At 51.2% G+C, this 21,449-nt stretch overlaps 1 protein-coding gene across 1 annotated transcript; it reads left to right on the plus strand.

Annotated features, from left to right (window-relative positions):
- Positions 1-8,522: 8,522 nt before the first annotated feature.
- Positions 8,523-11,926, plus strand: WNT8A (Wnt family member 8A). Its single transcript, XM_008921046.2, has 6 exons — positions 8,523-8,593; positions 8,685-8,718; positions 8,933-9,071; positions 9,996-10,121; positions 10,224-10,366; positions 11,328-11,926. The coding sequence occupies exons 1-6, from the start codon at positions 8,523-8,525 to the stop codon at positions 11,889-11,891; spliced, it is 1,077 nt and encodes a 358-aa protein (XP_008919294.2). The 3' UTR covers positions 11,892-11,926.
- Positions 11,927-21,449: the final 9,523 nt, after the last annotated feature.

Genomic DNA, 21,449 nt, shown 5'->3' on the forward strand with positions numbered 1-21,449 from the left:
TGTTTTTCCAAAAACACAGGGTGAAAACAATAGCCTTTTCAACAGCCCTAACCTTCTGGTGCCAAGCTGGGGGAGCCTCCCACACCGTGCACGGGCAAACAGAGCTGCTGTGTCCTCCAGGAGCCCTGGCACAGGCAGCCAGCCCGGGCCACTCCACCTGCTCCCACCCAGCGTGTCCGTGGGGCCCTGGGAGCTCTGTCTGTCCCAGCCACCGAGGTGTGTCCCACAGCAAAACCCGCTCAGCCTGGAGGGTGGGAGGCAGCAGGGGATGGCTGGGGCTGAGCCAGGGTGTGTGGGAGCAGGTGGGTGCGTGTGCAGGGGCGTTTCTCCAGCTCAAACTGACAGCAGGGAGAGCTCTCATTTTTGGTGTCTGTGCTGGGAAAGGCGGCTCCCTGTGCTTTCTGTCTTGTCAGGAGAGCTGGCTTGGGAAGGAACAGTTGCTGGGGATGGTTCAAGCACATCTTGTAAGCTGTGCTGACAACAGCTCCTGACAGCTCCTACCACCAACTGCAAATCTCCCCAATGCTTCGTGTTTGCTTCAGGGCCCAGGTCCAGAATTCATTCAATCCACGGGGAATCAGTAAAAAAGGAGATGGAAGGGGGAGCAAAAGGAGGTTTCTAGCTCTTGTCAGAGAGACATACGAAAATGAAGCCTTCTAGGGCTCCAGCAGTAGGCACTGAACAAAAAGAAGGAGAATTTTCAAAATAAAAAAAACAATCTCAGGAATTTTAAGCTGGTCTCATGAATTCAAAGGCCAACTCAGTATCAAAATTTTTGGACTTGGCAAAGTTGCAATAACCAGGGAGGAAAAAAAAAGATGTGTGACTCCAAGTGGGTGTTTTCAAACAGCATCTTGTTTGGGGAAAATAATCCCTCTTGGTCTGTTTTGTTTACTCGTGATGCTGGAAATAATTCTCCTCCTCAGAGAAAAGAACTGGGGGGTTATTTTCTTATCAAATCACGGGAGCTCCCTCAGGTCACCCCTGACCACAGCTGGTCCTCCCACCCCTGCTGGCACTGAGGGGAGTCACCACCTCGAAGTGGTAAAGAAACACATGTGCAGGTCCAAAACCACACCTTTCACCCAGCAATGAAGAAATCAGCCTTGGCTGAAGGTGTGTGCTTTTGGGGCTGAGCCCAAGGGCAGGGATGGAGGCAGCAGGGATGGAGGCATCAGGGATGCCCCCAGGGCAGCAGCTTTGCTCCTGGGATCCTTCTCTCCGGGGAGCAGGAGTAGCAATAGCTGAGAGTGCTGCAATAGCTCCATAATGGCTTTATAATTGCTCCAGTCTCTCCACTGCTCCTCCTGACTTGTACTATCTTATTTTTGTCCTGTCCAGGCTCCTCTTTCAGTGGGACCTGGGTAACCCCCACCACCAGGCAGCCCTGGGGGGCACAGTGGGGCAGCATCTCTGCTTTAACACACCTCTGGCACTGTTTTATTATCATGCTGCTGTAACATGCCAAGTGCAATGCACGTGACCAGGGCTCCAGTTTAATTTTATTTCTCTTTTAATGTGTTTCACGAATACCCAGGGAATTGGAAATGTCAGGACACCAGTATGGCTGTATCAGCTGCAGGAATCTGCCTCCCTGCTCCCAACAGATAATTGAGGACCAATTTAAACTGGAGCTGCCTCAGTGTGAGCGCTGGCTCCTCACGGTGCTGAGCCTGCCTTCTTTCATTTTCTAGCTGTACAAAGGACCTATAAAGCTTTAACTTACATGCTTTTATAAACTTCATGTGTGAAGCATTCAGTGCTTCATGGCCAAGGTGGAAATAAAAGAGATTAACCCAAAATAGCACTCGGTATTCAGAATGGGCTACTGTATATAAATCCCAAAGCCACGCTCAGATGGCTGGGCCAGCCAAGTTGAGCAATGAGCATGGAAATTTCACCACGTTCCTGCAGTGGGATTGCTGGACAGCTTTTATCCCAGCTGACACTTGAGCTGCTCAGATGGGGGGACTCTGCAAGCCTGTCCCACCCCTCTGTGTCCACCCGCCCGGCCTGACACTGTCACGGGGGGTGTGCGGGATGGGCTGGGCTGGGTGTGCGGTGCAGGGAGGTCCCACAGGGGGGAGCCTTGTCACCAGCCTGCGGGGACACTTCCCGGGACACTGCCCCGGGACATCACCGCGGGCATCCCCCCGCCAGGCACCCTCTGCTCCCCACACTCTGCCTCTGGGCTCGGTCCTGGCACTGTGGCTTTGGCTCCATTTCCACCTGCTCAGAGTTAACGGATGTAAAATGTCCTGTTCATCCTCGACAGGGATGGGCAAAGCTCCCTCCAAAACCACCATAGCTCCAGTGTTCAGAGCTGATCTGGGAATCACCAAGGGACTATGATCTACAAAATCTGTTTATAAAGGGTGTCACTGGGGAGAACTCACCCCATGAAGGGTCCTAATGGGTCTCTGTGCCTGCAGGATGCTGATGAGCCAGACCCCTGACCCAGATCCCACCTTACACATTCCCATCAGGTCAACTTTACACTGAACAGTAAAGGCCTAAAACTGGTTTAGTAAAGCCAGGGACCTTGCCAAGAATTGTAATCTCACTCTGACCTCAGATAACACTTGAGATGTCTCCTCCCACCTGAAAGATGAATAAGTGCATGGCATGACCAGACTGATTAAAGCAATATATGAACATGGCATCGATGCCCAGCTGCATTATGAAAAGGAAATATGCACCTCAACCCCTGTGAAAGACAGGCAAGGCAAGAGGAACTTCCTTAGGGGGAAGCAGAGCAAAGTGCTGGAGCCCCAGTGGCACCACGGGTGGAACAAGCCCCGCAGCAGCACAGGCTCCCCACTGCCTTCCTGGGCAAAGCTGGTGCCAGAAGCAAGTTTTCTCCTCACTTTGTTTCTCCCAGCAAAACTCGAAGAACTTTTAGAGTTGCTCACAGCCCAGCTTTCTGCAGAGGAAGCCTCAGCCTTCTGCACTCAGAATCACTTCTGTCCAAAGAAATAAAGATGAGTTTTAAGAAAGTATTTGTAGCTCAATCACCATTTTCTTCTGTGAGCCTCAAAACCTCCCACACTCAGTGTGCCATACACAGCCAGCAGCAACACACATATCATCCAGCCCAGAAACTAAGATATTTGGGCTTGTTCCGTTCCCTGTGACATGAAATGGGTGGGGGACAGGAAGGGTGACAGAACCACGGCTGCAAAGGGATAGTGCAAGGACCCACGCTGGGAAAGGACAGGGAGCACCACAGGAGCCAGGTAGTAATCAGTTAATTTAACTTGAGTTTGGCTGGGAATAATTAAGAAGGAGGTGATAATTTTCCTCTGTATCAAGTGCCCAATCTCTTCCTGGAAAGGCTTTTACCTGGGAAGTGACACTTTGCCAGGACAGAGATCTGGTCCCCGCATGCAGATGCCCAGGCAGTCACTTCTCTGCTGCACTAACACCGTTTGCATGACACTTCCTTTAAAGGTGAGGAAAACAAAACACTTCTCCCTACCTCATAATGCTGCTGTGTAAACAGCCCTGTAGGTTTTGGGGGACACACCTAAAGGAGGCAGGTGAGGTGAGGCTGATCAGGTCATGGAGCTGCCTCTCCAGGGCCGACTGGGCAGCCAAGTGCTCTCAAGAGCTTTCCCAAGAGAGAAGGGCACTGCTGATCACAGGGTGAACATCTCCCCTCCAGCCATTGCCCCCCAGTCAATTGGGCTGGAGGGGTCCTGACCCATCTCCCAGCCCATCCTCCCCACCTGCTTCACTCCTGACGCACCATGAGCCCACAGCCAGTTAAATCTAGCCCTTGAGCCCCTTGTCCTTTCTCTTGTTGATGAAATAACTGGTTTTTTCCTCCCTCATTTGCTCCACCTTCTCATTTCTATCCTAAACCCAACGTCCTGTGCACCCAGAGAGCTCCCAAGAGCTCCACAACTCCCATCAGGACATTCCCAAATCATCTTGACAGCCTTTGCTGGGAAGCATTTATGTCCCTGCCCAGCTTGTGGCTGGAAAAATCAGAATTTGGATCCAAACCTTGATTTTTTTTTCCTTCCTGAAACAAAAGGGTGTAAAGCCCAAACAGTGCACCTTACATCCTCCTGTGGTCCTGCTTTCTGGCATCCCAATGGCTCTGTGTTCTACTCCAGGACATGTTTCCCTCAGTAGCAGAGGCTCTTACCTTGGACTTGCTCACTCGTGGCCTCTGTGATGAAGTTCACTGCTCACCCCAGCACGCTGCACATGGGGTTGTGCTGGGAATCAGGATTATAAGTAAGATGGAAAACTTGGCTGCACTGGCACAGCTGAGGGGGACGAGGTGCTGCAGGGAGACAGGAACTCCACGGGGTAATTTTGTCGCTGGGAAAGCACATCCCAAGCTGGTTCTGTTGGGTGGTTTAACCTTGTTTTCAGTGAATATCAGGCCACTTCTAACTGTGCCAACACAGGCATGAAGAGCACTGAGCCCGTGGGGTAGGTGTGGCACAACACCTGATTCCAGTTTCACCTTCATTCCCAATTACCATCCATTAATTAAAACATATTCGTTATACAGGCAAAACTCCCACCAGCATTGCCAAGTCCAGGGCTTGGGTCCTGCCAGTGCTTGCTCCCAGTGGGAACTGCCACAGCCCACAAGGGACTGTGCCACAGGCAGAACAATGGGGACATATTTTCCCCAATGCAGGAATGTTGAGAAGGGTAAAAATAACAATTCCTGGAAGAGCTGGGTGTGCAGGAGGGCTGCCCCATGGCTGCTGTGCTCCATGGTGCAGTTCTGGGCAGCCCAGGGACACGTCCCCTGTGCTGTGCACAGACCCAGGGCACGGCATCACCCCCGGGGGCTCAGGGGCTTCCCGGGGACACCGGGGTGGGAGAGCCCCATAAAACATCCTCCACCTCGCCAGCCAGGGGGTGGCTTTCTAATTACCCAGGTGGGTTTCTATTGTAAGGAGGGCAGCAATGCAGGATTTGACGCCAGGGCTCTGAATGTGTCACCTGCCCAGGGCAATTTAGCAAGTGGCCTGTGCTTTATGTTCCTGCTGTCCACAGCCACGGGGCTCGCTGCCCTGGCAAGCCAGGACCCCACCCCTGTGGGACCTGCTGCCCTGATAAACTGATTTATCTCATGTCTGCCTTCCCTTAAAACCCACACTGTGATGTGAAGAGGGTTCTGTGGGGCTGTGGGGTTGTATATACTACTGCTGTTTCTTTACTCAGGACAGATACCAAAATGCTTTAAGATTTTGATCATCCCATGAAAAGCCCTGGCTGTTCAGTCACATAGCAAGAAAACAAGAAACAAAGCATCAGGATTTTGTCAGTGAAGCCAAGGGGCTCCAGCTGGCATTCAGAACACTGCTTTTCCAAACAGCCTGTCCCTCAGCAGCACGTGGGGCCAACGCAGGCTCTGGTGGTGTCTCCATGCTGACAGCTCACTGTGAGGTCCAAGGCTGCCCAGAAAGACTGACAGTGCATTTTCTGCATAACCAGGTAAATTCAACAGAATTTTCCTCTCAGCCTTTTTTTTCCCCATCCAAAACCAAACCAAAAGCTAGTTTCCAGGCAGCGGGGAAGCCAAAGAGAAACCATTTTCAGCAAAAAAACTACCTTTACCATCAACACTACCTTCAGCATCAAAACTACCCTCAGCATCATCTCTCAGATGGGACCTATGGCTCAGGTGACCCAGAGTGTGACCAGGGGGCTGTTCCCATGGGTGATAGGGGAGCATCCAGCCCTGCAGCCCCCCAGAGCCTGGCTGGTGACTTACAGAACAAAGCACCAAAATCAGCTCCTGATCAGCTCTGCCACTGAGCTCAAAAAGACCACCCACCTCTGTGCCTCAGTTTACCCAACTGCAAATAGAGATGTGTTTAATCTCCTGTACAGCAAAGACGTTGCACAAACCACTCTGTAAGTGCAAAATTCAGTAACACAGCAAGACCAAAGTCTGCTTTTGCCTAAGGTGGGAAAGTCTAGCAGCAATCCCACTGGGATGACTGCAGTCCTTGCTGGATGACCTGCAGAAGTGCTGCCTCCTGCTCGTCAGGGCTGAGCTGTGAGCGTGGAAAAAACCTGCAGGGAAGCGGGAAGGCTTTTCCCAGCACGCTGCTTTGTTTGCTGACAACCAGTGCAAGTGACAACGTTATGAGTGACTTTTGAGATCCCTGTGACTTTAATTGGAAAGGAAATTTTTAACAGCCAGAGAGCTGTGGGGTCCTGCCAGCGGCTGCTCACGCCCAGGGACGCTGTTATTCTTCTGGTATGTGATGGGAATATCATGTGTGAACTGACAGAGCAGACACACCAACGTTTTTTTAGCTGCACAAGCTCTCTCACACAAGAAAAAAAACCAAAACCCATCGATGCGCCCTCAGGGACAGCCAGGCACAAACCCCAAAATTACCTGTGTGCATATAGAAAATGCACAGCAGATTTCCAAGCCCTATGCATGGGTTTTAATCAATGAGCTTCCCTGATACATGGGAAACACTTCATTCCCAGTAATTGTCCTTTGACAGCTCTAACAAGTAGGATCTGTTCGGGATGGTAATGATTAAAATGCTGACTCACAGAGGGGTTTCCATGCTGGGACTGCACCAGCTTTGTGCTCACTTGGAAGGTATTTTGCATCCCTGCTTTTCAACCAATCTGCAATTTTAATCCTCTGGTTGCAAACGGGTTGTTTGTGGCTTTGCCCAGCTGACTCCAGGTTTCCCTGCTGCAGGGTCTGGAGGGAGAGGGCTCTCCCCTGGCTCGAGGATGGGCAGCAGGACAGGGAGAGTCCCTTTGCTTTCTGCAGCCAGGAGCAGTGAGGAGCTGGTCTGCCTGCTCAGGGTAGGAGGGAGAGGAGTGACAGGTCCCAGCAGAGGCACCTAAGCCCATAGACCTGCACTTCAGACACCAGCACAGCAAGGTGTCAAACCCCAGAGCAGGTTGCTTGGCTCTGCTCTGCTGCATTTCATGGAGAGACAGCAAAGTACTTCACAAAGGTGTTTGAGGTGCAGCCTCCTGCCTGCCCATAGTGCCACTGGCTGCTGCTGCTCAGCTGCCTGTGAGGATGGGGTTCATCCCTGTGTGGCCCCTTCTGCTCATGGGGCAGCCCCACAGGTGCCACATGCAGTGCAGTCCCATTCCCTTGAACCTCACTTTTGCAGCCCCTTCACCAGTCCCCCTGCACCATCAGCAATTACCACAGGGAGATGGGTGTGCCCAGAGGTCAGGCAGGGGGCTGAGAGGAGGAGGAGGAGGAGGAGGAGGAAGGCAGCACCTCTGTCCTGCCACAGGGCCGTGGCTGGGCAGAGGCTGTGCCTCTGTGCCATGGGGCAGTGCCAGGCAGAGCCGGGGGACTGTTAGTACTGCTGGTACAGCACAGCACTGCTGTGGGGCCAGGCACCCACACTGCCCCATGGAGCAGTCAGGAGCCCTGCCCAGGGTGAGCCAGCCCCCAGTGGGACCATCCAGCCACAGGAAAACAGACTCGGCAGTTTCCATGAGCACCATCTCCCGTTTCTCCATGTGCAGCATCACAGCACCTCACAGCCCTTAATGACACTGGCCAGAGCTATTAAAAGGCTTTTTTGGGTTTCCTCTGCTGAGGATTTTCCTTTCCTGAGCACAGCTGATGGCTCAGCAGTGACAGAGGCCCCTCGCTCTGCTCAGGCTAGGGGCAGCTCCAGCCCCGCCTGCGGAGCGGCAGCAGCGGCCGTGCCTTTGCTGCAGCAGCTTTTACCGTAAGGAAATTGCCAACCCCAGAAAACTGTTCCCCTAATTACAGCGTTGGAGCAGGGAGAAAACCACAAAAATGATTCACACAGTGTTCCCAAGCTGCAGCCGCGTAAATTAGAGAGATCTCCAAGCGCTCCCGAGCCGCGCTCGCTGTTATCGGGATGGAAATGCAGGAACTTTCATCATAAAGAGGCGAGAAGGGAAAAAAAACCTGCCGTTAAACGCATCTCTGCAAGCCAAGGAGACCTGGGAGGTCTATCCCCTATAGATCTTTACAGAAGGGTTGTTAAAACTCCTCGGGGAGTTCTCGTAGGAGGGAGCAGGCAGATAGCAGGGAAACTATAGAAATGCATCAGCTAGTTATTTCGGAGGGACATGGGGACAGAGCCTCTGCTGCCAGCAGAGGATGAAAAGGAGAAGGCAAGAGGACTTGGGGCGAGCAGAAAGGGATGGGTGGTGGCAGGGAAGAGAGTTAAAAGTGTCCCATTGTTAGGGAAGTTTGCTCTCCTTCAGACCATCCCGCTCCCAGGGACACCGCGCCGCCTTTTGAAGTGCGACCTTAGGCGGTTCCTTGTCACCCATTGGAGCGGGAGCTTTTTCACCACATTAAGTCATTGGGTAGCAAATGAATGGGGGGTTTTGACTATTCACAACTTCACCTTATAAATATCAGGGTTGGAGGTTCCTGCAGCTTTCCTCCATCCCCATAGCTCACCTTGGGAAGGAGCGGAGGGAGGCGGCCCTGCTTGCTCGGAGACCTGTGGTGCGGAGAGCTACGGATCAGCCAAAGGGATCCAACCCTGCTCCTTGTGGCAGCCATGAAGAGAAGCACCTTCCTCATCCTCTCCCTCACAGGGTTCTACAGTGCCATTCTCCACACAGCAGCATGGTAGGGTCCAACTCAGTGGAAAGGGCATTTTCTAGGGATGCTCCTCAGCCTGTGGTAAGCTGTGTGATTCATCTTCTTTTCTTTGTTTCAGGTCTGTGAATAACTTCCTGATGACAGGACCTAAGGTAATTAACACATGGACTGTCAGGAATTTAAGTGGGCTGATTTTGTTTTGCAAATGGGAAATAGTGCTTTTCCAAGGAACCAGGCTTCCCAGGGCACATCGGCTCCAAGTCCTGACAAGTATAAGAGGGAAAGGACCCGCAACCTGTTTATGTCTGTTTTCACTGATAAATGGTAAAACGTGATGGATTTTAACCCTGCTGTTTCCCGTGCCAGGCTTACCTGACGTACTCCAGCAGTGTGGCAGCCGGGGCACACAGTGGGATGGAGGAGTGCAAGTTCCAGTTCGGGTGGGAGCGCTGGAACTGCCCCGAGAGCGCCCTGCAGCTCTCCACACACAACCGGCTCCGCAGCGGTGAGTGCACCTCCACCTGCCCCACAGCACCCCTGCCCCAGCTGGGGTGTGCTCTGGAGAGAGCTGGTGCTGCCAGTTAAATTGACTGATGGAGGAGGGCTTTGCCGTCCCAAAAATCACAGTTGTTTTTCCTCTGTCTGTATTAGCTGGTGTCATAATTAGCACTAAAATTTTCCTAGGGACCCCAGGCTCTCTCTGGATCCCTATCCATGCTAGGCTAGAGCTCAGTCCTCCCTGCAATGCTGCTCCACGGGTTTGCTTCTGTCACTTTGAGGAGTACAGCATCCCAGGGAGTGCAGTGTCACAGACACCCAAGCTTCCAGTGGGGAGAAGCACAGGAGAGACGAAGGGAGAAGCCAGAGATGTGCACTAAGAAACTGTTTTCATAAGAAAGTTGTAGATATTTTTAAATATTATCTACTTCAACGGGTAGGAATCTCCTCTTCCCCAGAGCAACATCTGTATTTGGATCTGTTCAGAAAGCCAAAATGAACTAGATCAGGAGTGTGGGAGCAGACAGCTCTTAGCACAGATTCCAAGGATCCATGATGATTTTCCCCAGGAGGCAAGATCAAAGCACAACATACCTCCAGGCAGGGAAGGACAGAGATGAACCGAGAGCCAGGTGAAGGGCCAACTCACCTTGGCCAGAGCACTGCCTTAAGATCCTACCCTTGCCAAGAGGTTCCATCCTCTGCATGGACACCTGCATAATAGTCTGTGAAACTGTTGTAACCTGCAATGCTGAAGCCTGAAAAGATCCAGTCATGAGCATTTAATTTCTGTAGCACTTTACCTTTTGCACAAACTTGGAGGGGGGTATTTTCTCCTTGCCCCTTTGCAGCACAGGAGATCTTCATCCCTGACAATCCGGGGCTGATGTCTGTGCTTGCATGTGACAGCTTTTTTCCCCCTCTCCCCCAGCGACCCGGGAAACATCCTTTGTACACGCCATCAGCTCTGCTGGTGTCATGTACACCCTCACCAGGAACTGCAGCCTGGGGGACTTCGAGAGCTGCGGCTGTGACGACTCCAGGAACGGCCGTGTGGGTGAGCTGCCATCCCAGATGGACTGACACCCTCTCTCCATCCCCACACGGGTTTCAGGGCAGAATTTGGCAGTTCTGTGCTCAGACTGTGTCTGCCTTGCAGGTGGCCGAGGCTGGGTCTGGGGAGGATGCAGCGACAACGTGGAGTTTGGGGAGAAGGTTTCCAAGCTCTTTGTGGATGCCTTGGAAACAGGACACGACACTCGTGCGCTGATCAACCTGCACAACAATGAAGTCGGGAGACTTGTAAGTCAGACTCATAATAATACTGCTAAATAATAATAATGTCTATAATGAAAACAAAATCTGAGTGAGTGGTAGGCTGCTCAGGTTCCTGTTTCCAGTCCCCTGTGACAATCTAGGCCCTGTAGTGTTTGGATGGGGGAAAAAAAACACAGCCAGAACGTGGCCTTAAGCCTGAACACAGGGAACCACCATCAGAGTTGTTCCCACTTCCAGCTCCTCCTGCAGCAGTGCAATGCAGTTAACTGCTGGCACACACCACTTAGTCAGAAATGCATGGGGTTTGTACTCACCTAGGCTTGTCTGGTCTGCAAAACAAAGCCAGACCCACCTTCCTTACTTTCTTCCAATATGCATTTCCAAGCTCTTTGGCCGGGAAGCCAGGTGTGAGCTGGCCCCCCACACAAGCTGTCTGCCAGACTGCCCCGTTCCTGCCTGGGCTGTGGAAGCTCTCAGCATCTTGCCAAACCTTCTTGTCTGCAAAAACAAGGACAGCAACACTTAACATACCTATCTCATAGGGTGTGTCCAGGCTTAATCTCACATAGATACCAGTGATTGGGACCTTATAAATACCAGAGGGAGATAGGCAGATAATATCTGTGAAGTGCTTGGCCTGGAGGAGATGCAGAGAGGTTGGGTACGATTATTCCAAAGCAGTTTCACACATTTTGAATGAAACCTCTGAGAGGGATGCTGGGTTGATGCTTTGATGAGCCGGGTTTTTCCTCGCCTGGATTCTCCCACAAGGGCTGGGGACAATAGCTTGTGCCCACTTGTTATCTCTGGCACAGATGCTTTGCAGAAGCTGAAATAAGAACATCAGCTCATGTCTTGGAAGGACATGAAGTCATGCCGAGCATGAGCCACTTTTGACCCGTTGCCCCCAAATTATAAGCGCCTGATTTTGAGGTTTAAACAATGATGCTCTGCTGCTCCTAACTTCTCCACCTCTCCCACCGAGGCGGTGAAAGACACGATGAAACGAGCCTGCAAGTGCCACGGGGTGTCGGGCAGCTGCAGCATCCAGACCTGCTGGCTCCAGCTCGCCGAGTTCCGCGAGATCGGGAACTACCTGAAGATAAAATACGACCAAGCCCACAAGCTGGAGATGGACAAGCGGCGGGTGAGGGCCGGCAACAGCGCCGACAGCCGCGGCGCCACGGCACAGACCTTCCACCACGTCCACGCCACGGAGCTCGTCTTCCTGGAGGACTCCCCCGACTACTGCACGAGGAACGCCAGCCTGGGCCACCACGGCACCGAGGGCCGCGAGTGCCTGCAGACCGGCAAGAACCTCTCCCAGTGGGAGAAGAGGAGCTGCCGGCGGCTCTGCACCGAGTGCGGGCTCCGGGTGGAGGAGCGGAGGACGGAGGTGGTGTCCAGCTGCAACTGCAAGTTCCACTGGTGCTGCACCGTGCGCTGCGAGCAGTGCCGGACGCTGGTGGCCAAGCACTTCTGCACCCGCCGCGACAGCGCCGCCGCCCCCAACCACATCAGGCAGAGGAACAGAGGCCACAAGAGATAAGGGGCGGCCACGGCACCCCAGGGGGACGCTTTGGGGCCCTCACGCTGGGGAAGGAGCGTCCTGGGCTCTGCAGGGCTCAGCGGGCACCGTGCCAGGGGATGGGGTCTCCTGTGGATGGATGCAGTGAGACCGGGAAGCACGAGGTGCAGGCGCTGAGGGGCCACGGTCCTTCCTGCTTCCATGTTTTTTCCTCAGTATTTACCAGTAGCTTCTTTCTTGTTGGGAGTCACTTTATCTGTGAGACAGAGAGAAGAGTTTCACGTTTTAGGTGGGCCCAACCCCTTGTGCCCCCGCCAGCAGGTCTGCCAGTGCCAGCGGTGGGGCACCAGCCCTGCAGCCAGAGAGTTGGGAATGGGAGCTGGGGCCAAAAGTGTGTCCAGCTGGGTGATCCCATCCCAGCAACCCCAGGTCCCAAAGCTGGGACAGCCCCGAGTCCCGGCCCTTCACGCACAGAGGCTGCTCAGCAGCATTTCTAGAGGAAAACTTATGCACTTTCTGACGTGAGAGGAGGTTTGGCAGTGCCGTGGTGTGCGTTGCCACAACTGCAGCCTTTTGAGGGTTTTGATAAGTTTACAGCCAGTGTTTACAGATTTCCCTCCCCCCTCCTTCTTTTTTCCCCCCTCCTCCTGTTTGAATTTTGTATTTTGGCACAAGAAGCCCTACCCCCAATAGAGAGTAGCTTCGTGTATTTGTACTGGATGACATTAAGCAGTTTACAGTTCCTATACTTTTTTTTTTTTTAATTAGCAGCTAAGAATTCTGAATTCTTTATGCCTGGATGTTGTTTATTAATAAGTTGTATTATTACTTAGCACAATCTGTTTTCACTATATATTTTGAAGGTATCCCTTAAGAGTTAGATTTTGGACTGTATTTTGCAATAAACACCACAATGAAAAGAACTGGCTTTTTCCTTTCTGGCTTCTGAGCAGTATGACTTTGGGTGCAAAATTGTCCCTTTCTGTGTGAAACCCAGTACTTCCATGAATTTCTCATCATTAATCCAAAAGCCACCAAACCCAGGGAGAAGGTTGCCCTCCTAAATCTGGACAAGTTGGCTCCAGCCTCCAGTCCCTGGAGGGTTGGCTTTAGTACCTATCACCACAATCTCACCCTTCCCAAGTGCTGAGTATGCAGGCCCGGCCCGGCTAAAGCTGATTTTGAAGCTCCCAAAGCCTCTTTAATTTGCCTCAACCCGACATCCCCCAGACAATGCGAGGCTGCCTGGCTTTGATGTGGAAAGCATCAACATCGGCACTCACTGCAAATTTCTTGGAGGCACGAGAGGAACCCTTTGAACTGGGGCAGGAGAGAAAACTTGGGGACAGTTGTGAATGTGTCTGCTGGTTCCCTGCTGCTCCGGGTGCCAATAGCCCTGGAAAAGGGCAGGGAGGGCAGGAGGGGACAGCACTGGCTGCTGCTGTCCCAGGGTAGGTCCCTCTCCTGAGGGAGCCAGAGCTGTGCCACCACCCACACCCAGGATGCAGGGCTGAGGATGCTCCACCAGGTTTGGTCTCCAGACAGGGGGAGGAGGAGGAGAGACAAGTGAAAAAACCACCCTGCAGCTCTGCCAGCACATTGCGCCCACACCACAAATGCTTTGATGCTATTTTATCCAGGTCTCCCTATGGCTCCTTGTGGAAACACAGCCTGGACATGCATGAGAGCCAGATCACGGAGCTCAAGGTGCAAAATGCACATTTGGGAAGCACAGCTGACTTCCATGCATTTATTTTATGCAAAGAGGGTCTTACTAAAGCTGGAAGGGCAATGCCATTGGCTAGGGGGGCTTTTTTGCTGCCTTCAGAGTAGCTGCTTCTAAAATTTCCATAACTAACAGGCCACCCCACCAAAGCAACAAACCCAAGGTTTTTGCAGTGTTGCCACAACAGCAGTTGCAACCCAACAAAATTTAGGCTGAGCTGGAAATGATAAAGACAAATAAAATACCCCTTTCCTGCATCTTGAGCATTGACTGACTTTGCACAAAAAAAACCCCAGACTCTCCTTTTGTAATACCCATTGTATTTGCTTGTTCTGTGCTCCACAGCCCCAGGAGCTGTAGGCACAGGATGCCACCAAAATCCCACAAAATGAGGTTACACAGAGCACAGGATGGTTGCTGCTGGTGTGCACTCAGAGGAAGGAAACTCTTTCACCAGGATAACTCCCAAGTCCACATGAAAACCTTCTTGCTGTATACAGACTGTTGGGTCAATAAACCACACAGGTAAATCCCAGGAGATAAGGGCTCCCAGGAGCAGGAATGGTCAGGGCATGCTGTGTGTCATCTCACCAGGTTTGCAGGTGCTCACAGCACCAGACCAGACCTCTGTCCCACACAGGCTCCATCCCAGGGAAACAGGGCTGCAGAGAGGAGTAGAGATACCACTACCAAGACCAATCCTTTTCCCAGTGAGCCCTCCCATTCCCACTGACCCACAGCCAGGGCCTTGCCAAGCCAGCATTCCTATCCACCATGTTGCATTCAAATGCTGGATACAAACTGTTCTTTGAATTTGTCTAATTGCTTTTTAAAATCCATTTAAATTTCTGGCACCCGGGCTCTCTAAGGCAACGAGGAGTATATCCTACACAAAAGCCAGAGACCAAACGCAAATTGAAGCAAACCCAAGAGAAAGTTACATACCATCCCATGACAACAATTTCCATTCTCTTTTTATACCTTGCAGAGACAACACTGAGACCAAACAAATACAAAAATCAACTCTTTGGCTTAGAGTGGCACCTTGCCAGAGATATTACAGTGCTGGAGAAGCTGAAGCTCCCTCATCCTCCCCCTTGTTGCTTGGATACAAGAGTCATCAATTCTCACTACATTCAGTACAAAACAATGGAAATTCAGGATCATCTTAATCCATCATGGCACTGTCAGGGAACCCCGACACCCCTGCCCACTGCTGTGGTTTCTGTAATAACCACACAGAACTGCCATGGGCACGGGGGGCACAGGGTAACAAACCCTGAGGCTGCCACGGGACCCCATCCATCAGGCTGAGCTCATCACTGCAGCTGGGATTTTACCTGGGCAGCAAACTCCTGCAGAGCAGTTCTCCAAACAAACACGAGCACACACAGCAGAGCAGAGACCTGTCACCGGCTGCCTTGTAAAGGCTCCTTCTCCAACTGCAGCCAAGGAGCATTTGCAGGGACTGGTGATGTCTTCAAACCTGCCCGTGTTTGCTCATGAGCACCCAAAGTCAATTCTAATTTGGGACACTGATCCCAACCACCTGCAACTCACTGCACACCTGGAGGAAGGGAGGGGTTGGCTCTATAAAACCTTGAGGGAGAACCTGACTGCTGCCCCATAGTAACATAACAGTAATGTGACAATTCTAATCACAATGAAAAGGTAGAAATCTTAATCTGGGTCGGGTGCTGTATGAACTCCAACCAGACTCCTGTTGCCTGTCCCCCAGGAGCTGCCAGCACTGCTTCTCCCCTCTGAGACCAGACTCCACACAGTGCTGGGGTATTGGGTGTGCCCTGGAGCAGGGACACCCCAAAGGGGCACTTCAGGCAGGGCTGTGGAGCTGCTTGGACAGACCTGGAGCAGCACTTGCATGTCTGAACAGCCACTGCCATGGACAGAGCAGCCCATCCCAGCACCCTCACCAGGAACAGCAACCACCAGTTTTCTTTTTGTTTTTCCTTTGCAGCATGTGGAAATGCCCTCACAGCCTAATTCCCCTTCAGGCAGGAGCATGGGCACAACTCCACACGGGGCCTTGGCTGGGGTCACCTCCATCTCTGCGTGGAGGGAGGTGGGCTCAGGTGTGCCCAGCCTGCTGTTGACAGGGAGGGACACATCCTTGGGGCAGCCCCAGCACACGGAGCTGGGCTGGTGCTGTGTTAGTCTGGGCAGACCCACCGTGCCACTGGTACAGGCTGGGGATGTCACCCAGCTCAGAAACTGGATCTGTGCTCTTACTTTTGCTCCCTCTCCTAGAAGAGAGAGCAAGGATGGCTCTGACAGGGAATTCACACCATCACCACCCCCGGGTGCCTCCACAGCCTCTCCCACCAGGCTGGCAGGGACAGGGATTTCTGCCCAGAGGTTGAGGTACTTGCCCCAGTCCCCCTCTCCTCAACAGGCCCTGTCACTGCATGACAACCACCTGCAAACACAGAATCAAATTTATTTAATTCACAAAGTGCAGGTTCTGGAGATCATCTTTGTAAAGCAGTTTGGAGGTGAATAGATTTCAGCCCAGCACTCCCACCCCAGCTGGGGGCTGCTCCCTCCCCTGGAGCCCCATCATATCCCACCAGCATCCCTGCTTTCCCCCAGCCTGCTTCCCTTCAGCTGTTAAACTCCCTCCCTGCTGGATTACCTTTAATTTATGCTGCCAGTGCCCTTTCATGGATTATAATTCTGTATGAGATGTTTGTGCTGTATCCTCCCCCCATATTAAAGTGTCAGGAGTACATCCCCAGGCCATCCATCTTCAGCACTTCCGTATGGGCTTGGCAATTCTCTGACATGAATATTATGGCTCTCCATGCAGAGCCTCCATCACTCAAGCTGACAAGTGTTAGAATCTCCTCTCTTGAACAGGGTAAGTGACCTTTTCATATGCAGCGTAGATTCCCGGTCACGCTGCATCTGGTGCAGTGAAACCAGTGAGTGCCAGCAATTCCCTAAAAGTCTTAAAAAACAAGTCACAGGTCCTTTTCGACTTGCAAAACCAACCCTTAGCATGACAAAGTTAAAGGGCCTTAAGCAGCCCCTGGTTAGCTGCTGCTAGTGCCAGTCCCAGAGAGGGGGATGAAAAAGCATCTGTGTGATGCCTTCTGTGGGATTATTGACAGGGATTTTCAGGGAAAGATGGAGGGATTTGGGTGCCTGGCTTGCTGGAGTGTATAGCAAAGACTTTTGTCACCAGTTAGTGACTTCAGTGGCTTGGAAAGCTCAACTCCAGTCTTAAACAACATATTTTTAAGTGAGGTGCTTCAAGTTAGATCCCTAAACCCCACTAGCCTGAATTTCAAAGCTGCTAAACGCCTGGGCTACTCACAGTGAGTGCAGGAGATTCCTTTTACCTGTGCCTAGAGAGAAGCAGAGGGAGAAACAACCTTGAAAGCCTTTCCAGCTCAGACTTTCCCAGCTGTGCTGCTGTGGGGACACTCCAGTCCACATTGCTCGACAGAAAGTGAATCCCCTGGAACTGAACTGTGCAGTAACTCAAGTTAAATCCCTCCTACAAAATTCAGGTGTTCCCCCAAGTCTTTAGCTAAAGTGGTGCCTATTTTTTTTTTCTTTAGAGAGCAAAGGTACTTTCAAAGCAACTTTGCCACCTTCCCCCTACAGAGCGACCGGTGGTGGCTCATCGCCAGCACAGAGCAACAGAAACTTGTTAACACCTTTTCGGCTCCCTCTTAATAAAGTCAAGGCAATTAACAGCTTCTCTATTTACAAAACAAATCCTCTTTGCAACACCTGAGAAAAAGAGTTACAAGTGTTTCCCAAACATTTCTCAGTTGGGGAGAACACCTACAATAACTGTCTGCTGGGATGTGTGGCATCTGCTTTCCCTGGAGAGGAAGAGTCCACGCTCACCCCGGAGCGCTGCACACACGGGATGAACTCACACTGCACTTCCACACAGCAGTTCTGATCAACAAGCTCAGGTCTACTGGGAAAGGTTCTTATCCAACTGTTTCTCCAAGGAGAAAGAGGTGTGCAGAGAGCCAGGGTATGAAATTATTGCCCACTTGCTGGTCCATACTTCTGGTACGGCCACATGAGGTACAAGACATGGGGATAAGGTTGGTTGGTCCCCTCCAAAAGTGCCCCCAGGGGTGGCTGGGAGGGAGTGGGTAATGTACAGCATATTTACCCCTCTGCAGAGGGATTCACAAGCTCCCCTACTTCTTTTTCTGGTTCCTTGCTCTCTCCTAGGATACACTCCATGCCCCCCGCTTGGCAAATCACTGCCCTGGCTTACAGTGCAGTAAATTCCCCCTTTTCAAACAAGTCCTAAGGAATTGAGCCATATAACAGAAGATTGATGGAGCAGACAAAAATCAAATAAATGTAACTTGCAATGTGCTTTCAAAATTAATTCCTTCCTCCTCTTTTCCTCTCCCATCCTGCTCTCCCTTTTCCAAGCACACATTGTGACACGTATTTTATAATCAAGAAAGGTGAGGTGCTCCCCAACTAAACTATTATTTAGGTGTAGAGGTGACTGCTGGGACAGTTTCACACAAGAGCTCTCCCAGCCAAAGCAGACTTGGCCCAAATACTCCTGGAGATTAGAAAACACCCTGTTTAAAGCTTACACCAAGTCTTGGGCCCAGACTCATCCCTCCCAGAGGGTCCAAAATGCAGAGAGGAAAGGAGAGGGAGCTGGTGGTAACTCCAAGTGCAGTAAGGAGCAGAGATGGATTGCCACAGCTAAGAAATGCTCACCAAATATAGTTAGGATGCAAAGAAGAGTCACAATTGTGAGGCACACAGTGAGGCAGAGCCAGAAAACGAAAGAGAGTAAGTAAATCTATCACAGAAGGGGTGTGTGGGAGGTTTACATTCAGAAGGACATGATGGGAAATAGAGAGGGGGATCTCAAGTAGTATTTCAGCTTTTTTTTCTTTCTCCCTCTATTCTTTCTTCAGTGTCCCACACAGCATCAACTGAAGCCCCTTGTGGGCACGGCCAGGAGAGAATAGCTCGTCAGGGGACATGGGAGCACAGAGCCTGGACAGTATAGGGCCCTTCATTTCCTCCTCTGACGCTTTCAGCAGTGCATGGGATGCCATAAAAGATGATAATGATGAGCTCAGTGGAAAGACTGTAAAACAGTGGGGAGAGGCACAAGAGTTACCCCCCACCCCCAGGGCTCAAACCTGGGCCATGCACAGGCTGAGCTTGCTGGCTGTGAGCCTTTCTGCTCTGCTCTCCAGGTCCCACCACGTGTCCTGGCTGCCACTGCCCAGCTGTGCTGTGACCAGGAATGTGGTCTGAAACGTTGGGTTGTGGTGCCAGTGGGACTCTCACTACTTAGATCAAGCCTGACAGTTCAGCTGGACACAGGCAAGGGTGAGAACAACTCTCCTCACATTTCTTCTCAATTCTACAGACTTTTCTAACTCACCAAAACTATGGCCTGACATTTCTAGGGGGATCATCCATCAAGACTTGGCAGCCATCAAGAGATGGCAGTTTTAAACACAGTCATTTCTATTTCTCTCCCTTTTGCCCAGTGCCTTGAAGCCAAACCTACTCTGACCCAGCTCTTCATTCCCACTCCTGGCAGGCAGAGCCTTCTGCTGGCCTGCTGCCATCAGCTGTGATAGGGACAAGGCACCTCCTCCCTATCACTAAGTGGATTTTGCAGGCAATGAGCAAGAGAATAATTAAATTAACTGAGTCCCGAATTCCTCCCGAGGTGCCAAGCATTCCCAGCACTGCAGCTGCACCACAGGTGCCTGGAGAGCAGGTAATTCCAGTCAGGGACAGGCTGCAAATGTGGCTCCCGGGGGCATCTCTGCTGGCACAGGAGCACCAGCAGCAGCCGGTCCTGGACAGGAGCACTGGGAAGAAATTCTCAGGATGGCTCTGCTCGAGCCAGCTCGGGTCCAGGAGTGAGGCAGCTACATTTGTGCTTTGATGTGCTTAAGTTAATAAGACTTATCCCAGGGCAAACACAGTTGTGCTTCCCAGCTCGGACTGCTTTATTCTCCTGGTTCTTCCCTGTTCCACAGGCTTTCCCGTCAGGGTGCCAGGGCTGCCATCTCAGGGAGCAGCCTCAGCCTCTGTTTGAATGAACAGCCTGCTATTTAAATTCCCTGTGAAACATCTATATGATTTTGACTGCAGCACATTGATTTCTTTTATCCCTGATCTACTACAGGCCACGAGACTTGAATCTAGATTTGAGACAGCCCAAGTTTTGGGAGTGACCAGGTCCGAGCCTCCCCCCAGCTCCAGCTCCAGGGTGTGCATGGGGAGCTCTGGACAGGGCAGAGGACACCCCCACTGCAGAGCTTTATCTCACCCATCACCAGAGAGGTCACTAATCACTGTCCACTCCCTTTCAAGCAGTTGGGAGCACTAAATTGTACCTCTTGTATCCAGACACTATCCAATCTCCCAGGACCAGGCCAGGGACATTGATAAGGAGATAGTGTAAATGGTCCAACAGGACGGAGCCAAAATTCACAATTTCCTGTGCTTTAACTTAGCAAGTGCCATATCAATGGGGGAGTCTTTTTTGGATTATCTCCCTTTCCAAAGGGGGCTGTTGTGGCCCAGGATTTGCCACTGTACTGCTTCAGTGAAGAGGATCTCAGGTTGCATGTGAAACCAAGTACAGGGGGCTCTGCACATGTTCAGCACAAATTTCATTACAACTAGGGTCAAATAAATATTTGGGAAGAACAACAAACAGTACTACAAAGAGAACAGCTCCTTCCAGCTCCTCAGAGTTTTAAACCCTGGATGGTCTTAGGGGCACTTCCACTCTGTTCTCTATAGAAGATGCAATTAATTTCCACATCACCCTGATTTGTTCAGCATCTTATTAACTACCCTGCCTCATAACCAGGCTAACCACTGACAAACCCCTTCAACTCATTCCACTGAAATTTGGCTGTAAGCAGACACTGACCTCACCCCAGGGAACTATTTTCCTGGAGATGACTTTGGGCACTAAAAACACAGTTACATCTTGGCAGGCTATTAAATCCACATGTGAAAATAAACTCATCTAACATCTTGTGCATGTGGTTTAGCTCCCTTTTAAGAAGACAGAAATGGATTAGAGCATCCCATTAAAATTTACAATAAATGAAACCAGAAAAGATCGTTAGAGAAAACTCAACCAAAATCCTTAAAGAAAGGTTTGGGTGTGCTAGTCTTCCTTCTTTATTCTGGCTGTGTCCCTACTACCATGGACACATTGGCTTTCACCCTGTTCTTCAGAGGTTTGACTGCTAATCCACTCACCAGTCCTCGAGGGAGAAACCCCCTGGAGGTATCACCTGGGTTGGAATAGTCCTCACTTCTAAACAACAGCACTTTATAGCCCTGGTTGCCTCTGCTATGGACTGCTTTCCATTGCAAGTCTGTAACAAATTATAAATTACTTAAAAAACACTCCTTCCACATTGATCATGTAACAGGAGCAAAATGTTTTATGCCAACATTCTGATACTTTCCCCAGAGAGGCACTGAAGGGGACAGCACTGCCCAGTCAATGTGAAGAGTCAGACTAACCCAAGTTGTTTAAAAGACTCCCATCTCTTCTCTCACCTCCCAGAGCTTTACTAACTGAGCTGAACGGGTTAATTGTGACTCATCTTATTATTTCTTCCAAAGAAAAGATCCAAAAAGTTACTGCATTCCCCTCAGATATCTGCACCTCCTGCTGTGGCCTGAACTTAAGACACCAGAGGAGCTGCAATATTAGCTGCACTGGAATGTTTTGGTTTTGCCTTGCAAAACAGGCCCATCTCTCCAAGTGCCTCAGTTGCCTAAACACACTTGGGAGGGAGGAAAAAGAAAAAGGAAATTTCCATTTTTTTGTATTT

Source organism: Manacus vitellinus, unplaced genomic scaffold, assembly GCF_001715985.3.
Source record: "Manacus vitellinus isolate BGI_N305 unplaced genomic scaffold, ASM171598v3 scaffold_51_pilon, whole genome shotgun sequence".
NCBI lineage: Eukaryota > Metazoa > Chordata > Aves > Passeriformes > Pipridae > Manacus > Manacus vitellinus.